We start from the raw sequence: 6,626 nt of genomic DNA, 5'->3' as shown, positions 1-6,626 counted from the left end.
ACACACACACACACACACACACACACACACACACACACACAGAGTAACACATGCCTGCACATAATGCCAAGGAAACTGAAAAGTTCAGTGACTCATCATAAGTTATTTAACTCAATATTAAATGGGGATACCTTCAAGTCACCAGTTGGATACAGATTTCTGCTGTATAGTATATTTATTTATTATTCATGCTCCAGTCAGAGCAGTGATGAAAAAAATATCACTTAAATACTGGAGCAATGGCTCTCTTCTGTTTACATTTGTTGGTTGTTGCATTATTTCTCACTGAAGCTAAATGGCCTGTTTGAACTTTGGCTGTTCATCATGGATAATCTGGAGTATTTAACATTATGTCAAAAAAATTGCCACTGTGGAAACCTATGGGAGCTCTATATCTTTAAATGAATTTTACTAAAATATTCCACTGAATAGCACGACTGTCTCACTATAATCGGTGCAGCAGTAATGTAATTAATCTCAAAATTGCTGTGGGGAGTACAAGGCATCTCAGTTGCTTGTCGTAACAATCTAAATTAGTGTATTACTGAAAGATGTTGGGGAGGAACGGTTCATTTTAGGTAAATGCTGTCAGGGTATCCATTCTTTCTATTTCTAAAGCTGAAATTAAGACTATCATCCTAGTTCTCCTTTGAAATCCAAATGAATATGTTTTGAGGTGGGGAAGTATAATTAAATTTGATGTGGTATTCCTACTGATGCAGTTTCACATTTTATAATAATTAAATTTGTTTGAATAAAAATTCATGTTTTATTTAGAAAAGAAAAACTGGTTTGGCTCAAAGCATGCCATTGTATCAGAACAATTCCCTTTTGTCACTGAAACTTCACAGACGGCTGCTGCTTCTTCTCCTAAGAAAGAAAATTATTCTTGCTATTTTACAGTTTTATACTGCCTTATCCCACAGTTGCTGTGCACAAGAGAAGTTTAGATTGTGCATGCACATCCTCTAGTGTACCACATATCTGATATCAATAATAATAGTGCCTAATAATAATAAATTACAAAGAACCACTGGAGTAGAAGATTGGAATACAATATTTAATGCTGTTTCACTCTGCCCCCATCCCCCAGAAACTAAATCGAACATCAAATAAAATGAAAAGCATTCCCCTAATATTAAGGTTATGAAAGGTGACAAAAGTAGTAAATCAAACCCAATTTGGCCTGTTATTCCCTAGTGTGGCACAAAGCAAGAAGAGGAAATGTCTTCATCTTGCTGCTAGTCCAAAAGCTTCAGCAGAATAAAACTTGTCTTTTAAGGTTAGTAGGTTAACCTTTTATATGTGGTATTAGAAAGGAGTTGATTCTCTTCAGGAAAGGGTTGATGGAACTTCCTCCTGCTCAATAAATGTGCTTCAGGGTATTAAAGCCACAAGAGAGCACATTCATCAACTACTGAAGAGACAGTGAGATACTTCACTTAGTACATTATAAGTTACCTTGATAATCTGAAACCAAACAGGGAACAATATAGAGAGATTATCACTTAATCTGCCATTTTAACATATATAAGAAGTTGAAATGCAAGTAAAACAAGGACAGAATAATTAAAGAAGTACATACCACTAACGGCCTGATTTTAATTTGCATAACTTTTCCCTTAATACTGCCTAATTAAGACATCAGTTTAAAAAAAAATCCAATACAAGGCTAAGATTTTCCGCACTGAATTAATGTTAAGGACTTTTAATGTATGTCTTAATTAGACTTTGTTATTCATGGAAATTTTGCACAAATTAAAATCAGGTCCTGTGTGCACTGTTCCCAGCTGAGTCTCAGCAAAAAATGTTATATGGGACAAAGATTTTTAATCCATGCACTGACAGAAATTTGTCATCTAAAACTGACATACTCCAACTCCACTGTTTGGTTTAATTTGCATTAATGTTCTAACCAATACAAATCACATTATTTGGATGGTTTCCTTCCAAAGGAAGATGCAAGTTTATAAACCAATATTTTCTTTAAATATGCAAAAGCTATGCAGCTGTATCAGAATGTTAGCCAATGGGACCCAATAACCACAGTAACTTTTTGAACAGCCCACAGGGAACCTTATCTGTTATTCAACATAGAGACTTTGATTCCACCCCAAATTCTCTCACTGCAGTGCCTGAAATGTATGCAAAGAGCCCTTCTACCAGCTGGGCTAAATATTTATCAGAACAAACTCTGCCTGTTTATCTCAGTTATTAAAACAAGACTTATGACTAATTTGGGGGGTGGGGTAATTCAGTGAGCTATGCTGTCATTTCAGTGCACGCTCTTGAATCTCCCCTAAAAACATATAACATGAGCAACAAGGCTTTACAGGGACATTTCAGACAAGGCAGCAAAGCCAGAAACCAGACCAAGCAATGAAGATTACATTACATTGACTAGAATACTGGAAGTATTCCAAGTATTGACAGACCAAGGCTCAAATACAGTTTTTCCTATAGCACAAATCACATGTTAATGCTATGGGTTGTTTGTATCATGAAAAAGCACTCTTGCACACAGTCCTTTACAAATTACTACTCTAATGGAAACCACATTAACTTCCCACATCAAACTTCCAAGATTTGAGTCAATATGTCTGCCAGAAAATACAACTGCTGTTACATGCTCTTCACAAAAAGGGAAAAACAAGTCTTTGGTTCTGTGTCACACTCATTACTGAAGTGTTTTTGCGACTGTATGAACCATCAAGAATCAATGAAACATTGCAAGCATTACCTTGCCAGAGTTGATTTTATCTTAATACTTGGTCTATAAATATACCTGTATGTTCTTTTGTGTATATGCATTTACATTTGCTCCTCCCTAAAGCAAGCACTTCATTTGTGTTTCACCACATGAATCAGAGGTGCAAATTACTGTAACTTTTCTCTCAAGTGTCACACACTACTGAGCTATCTACCAATCCTGCAGCCCTGCTGTACACACAGAACTCCCATTCAAGAATTTTGTGTCCCAGAGGACTGCAGAATTTGCACCTTTTCTCCTAGCGCAACTGGATCATTCAACACAAGTATTCCTCTTAGGCTCCACAAAGAAAGAGTGAGTGGATATGATTGATCTGTTCCAGCAAGCAAGCCTCTGTATCCAATCAAATTTAATTTTTAAAAAATCACTTATGTCTGAAGTTCCAACTTGTTCTGGTATCAGACCTAATGAGCTGATCAGCTCTGTATACCCTGATGGGTACATACTTCTCATAGGATTTCTTTTCATATTGTTTATTTTTACAGTACCTGGCTAGTCTGAGGACTGGACGGGTCATAAGAAGGTACATAATTCTTCAGAGTATCCTGAGGATTCAGGTGGGGAGGATATCTGATTGTTGGATGAGAGAAGTAGCTAGACGGGGCAGGAGGGAGAATAGCCTGGGCTGGAAATGGCAATGGTGAAGGCGGAGGAGGAGTTCTGGTTGAGATGACTGGAGAAGATAAAAATAAAATGAAAAATATTTAGTGTCTTTTATAGTTTACTGCACACCTCTTCACCTCTGTGTCACAGCAAGAAAATAAAACTCAGTCATGAATTGGCATTATGCATTTCTTATTCACAATAACTTTAAATAACAACCTTTTATTTCCTTCCCAACAGCACTCCAGGGAATGATAGCACTGTTACTCCAAATCATAAAGGCTTTTATTTAGTTGTTCATAGATTACACTATTGCTCAATTTAAATTTCCTTTAAATGAAACTACACTATCCCAGCAAGGAACATTATTTCAGTTAAAAAAGTCTTCACCTTACAAGCCTAGTTGAATAAAACGCATACATAAAGAAGTAAAACCCAGATTTTTATACACAGCAATGCAACTGAGGTGGACAAAGTTACTGAGTCCTAGGAGACAGCCACTGATTCCTCACTGCATTGTACTATACCTGTCTCATGTGGGGACAGGGGGCAATAATTACTAAGCAATAATGTCATGAATAATTAGCTGACCATTGTGGAAATGCTAATGAATGTTCAACTTCAGGGCCTGGGAAACCATTCCACCCAATGAAAATATCTCAGGCAAACAAAAAGGGATCTATCCTATACATATTTCTCTTTGCATTCTCGTTCTTCCCAGCCCCCACAAACACACACTTCTCTATCTATAGACTATATGTAATGTCTAAACAACCAGCAATGTTTTCACAATGAAAGGAATGTACAGAATGTCCTGTTACTGAGTTATCAAGCCAGGAGTGAAAATTGTCACATTATTCCAATGCATAATAATCCACATTCCACTCTTATTTCACATCTACAGGACACTTATTCTGTGCTTTATTAAAAGGAAAATATTGAGTCAGATGAAAATGAAGGGAAAAAAGGCTTGTATTTTTCTTTTGATTAAAAGAAGGGTATAAAATGAAATCTGTTTAAGGTATTTTACAAAGTTTTTTCTGCCTTGCTCTTAGGATAGACGTCGCTGCCTATACAACTAAATAATATCCACAATTGTGGCAGAACCAGAACCATCTGAACTCTGCATTAACCCTGCCTTTACAAGTCCCCCAGTTTTATTTTTGTTTAATTTTTTAGAAAGTCATTTAATTTGAATCTATTTGGCAGGTCTGAGCAGGAACTTACTACAAGTTAACCCTATAATAGGCAACATTATGGTTCAAAAGCAATTTGTTTTGAAACCCTTATGAATCCAAGACCCCGGTTACTGAGATCCGATTTTCAAATGTGGCTGGCTACATGAGGATACCTAAATCTGGTATCTGTCTGGGTGTCCAATTACACACCCAAAGTTGAAAACATGGCTTAGGTTTATTGGACTTCATGTTTCAAACATGGCTTAGGTTTATTGGCCCTGTTTCACTTCCATTTTTCAGCCCAAGATAGGCCTTTCAACAATCTTTTTGAAAGTCATAAGGCTGGATGTCTACCTGGTGAGAACACAAAAAAATTGCACTAGTGGTTATCTCTGAATTTATGCTTTGCAAAAGCAATTCAGTCTGCATGATAAGAATGGGGCAATAACTGAAAACAACTGCCTAATGCTCCTCTGATACCCATTATCTTTTCCCCATGAAGAGAAGAATGGCAGTCTCATTTTTTAGTCTTATGTCTTCACTGGGCCGCATCTACCCATCATTTCTTCTTCCACTGCTCCTCTTCCCTACGGCTGGCTGGCTTCACTCTAGATCTTTTTTCCCCTTCCCTTGTCTTGACTTCCTGCATCTTCCCACCATGGGCCTTTCTTTTTCCTGCTGAGATTACTGAGCTCTAAGTGGGGCCACATAAAACAACCACTGCTTGTGACAATTTCCATCCATACTCTGTTACAGTAAGAGATACAAGACAAGCTAGCAGTGGACCAACTAGTGACTGAAGGCAGTAGTAAGAGCAGAGGGGAAAAAAAACTTCTGAATAGAAGCGGTTCAAGGTCGCCTGAGTTTCCAGAGTGGACATTCTGTGCCTGCCCTTGACAAAGTAAGTAATCTGTTTACAGCAGGGCTGTTCAACTAGGAGCCTACAGGTCCCATCAACCGCCTCTCCCAGTGTCCTAAAGAGAAGGAAAATTGAGTGGGGAATGGTCCATGTCCTATCTATTCTGCCTGTGCAGTGCAGGGGAGGGAAGGGCTGTACACTGCCGATGCAGTCTGTCCAGCAGCATACGGAGGGGATCTAGGGGCCTGTCCCCATAGCTTATGGCCAGACCTGACCACAGTGAAATTGGACAGCCTTGGTTTACAGTATTATTATTCTGTTTACTATTCTATCTTGTTGCTTAATAAACAACATCTAAAAATTATAACCTGAGGAAAATGCAAAACTCTGGATTATAGTGTGGTTATGGTCAGAAAAATGACAATAGCATCTTCTCCCTCAACAAATCTACTCCATGTGAAAGTCAGTAACATGATTCAGCTCAACTGAATGATAAAAATGAAGTATGGCCTTTCCCCCCGCCTTAGCTGTGCAGAATCAACAGAAGAGTGAGCTGCAATCCAGAGAGCCTGTACGCTGCGTACAGGACTGTTAGCTATTTTCTGATGGCAGAATCCTTAAGCAAACCAGAAAGACTCCAAATGGACTTTTACATCCCAATGTCATTTTATAAGGCTGGATGTTAGGATAAAAATAACATTTTCTTTATTTTTAAATTGGAGAAATATGATCAAGTCACTGAGAGAAAAACAACATAAAAGAGTAAGCAGAACTGCATAGGAAGCCTAAAATAAATGGATATTCAGCCATAACACTCCCCCCTCCATCATCCAACTGTGCTCAAAAGACATATCCTTGCTTAAGAGTATGTAATGTGAGATAACCCACTGATGTTAGGCCCTTGCAGGGCCAAAAGTTAATATAGGAAGTTAGGGACAAAGGGTCAACTCTAACCACAAAATTCAAAAATCACGCAAGAAAGTCCCTAACTACTTCCTGACAAGTCATTATAGCTCAAGGGCTGTACTATTGCTTCAACCCACATAAGCAACTTCCCATTTAAGAGTAAAAGGATTTCCACTACAGATTTAAGTCAGTAAATGGCAGAAATATTTAACAAATTGTACTTCTATACATTTTCCAAAAAAATGATATTATTTATTCCATTGATATGGGTGTTCCCTTTTTTTTTCGTTTTTTTTTTTTTTTTTTTTTG

The 6,626-nt window shown here is 37.7% G+C and overlaps 1 protein-coding gene across 9 annotated transcripts in view; it reads right to left on the bottom strand.

Moving 5' to 3' along the window:
* The window catches only part of NFIB (nuclear factor I B), a 271,468-nt gene that overhangs the window by 56,317 nt on the left and 208,525 nt on the right, over nt 1–6,626 (bottom strand). For all 9 annotated transcript variants that reach the window (XM_019517573.1, XM_019517572.1, XM_019517574.1 and 6 more), the window contains exon 8: nt 3,259–3,443. In XM_019517573.1, coding sequence (XP_019373118.1) covers nt 3,259–3,443 — 185 coding nt within the window. The remainder of the gene's footprint in view (nt 1–3,258; nt 3,444–6,626) is intronic.

This window comes from Gavialis gangeticus, unplaced genomic scaffold, assembly GCF_001723915.1.
Source record: "Gavialis gangeticus isolate Ggan-Ray unplaced genomic scaffold, GavGan_comp1, whole genome shotgun sequence".
Classification (NCBI taxonomy): domain Eukaryota; kingdom Metazoa; phylum Chordata; order Crocodylia; family Gavialidae; genus Gavialis; species Gavialis gangeticus.
This window is presented reverse-complemented; position numbering and strand designations above follow the sequence as displayed.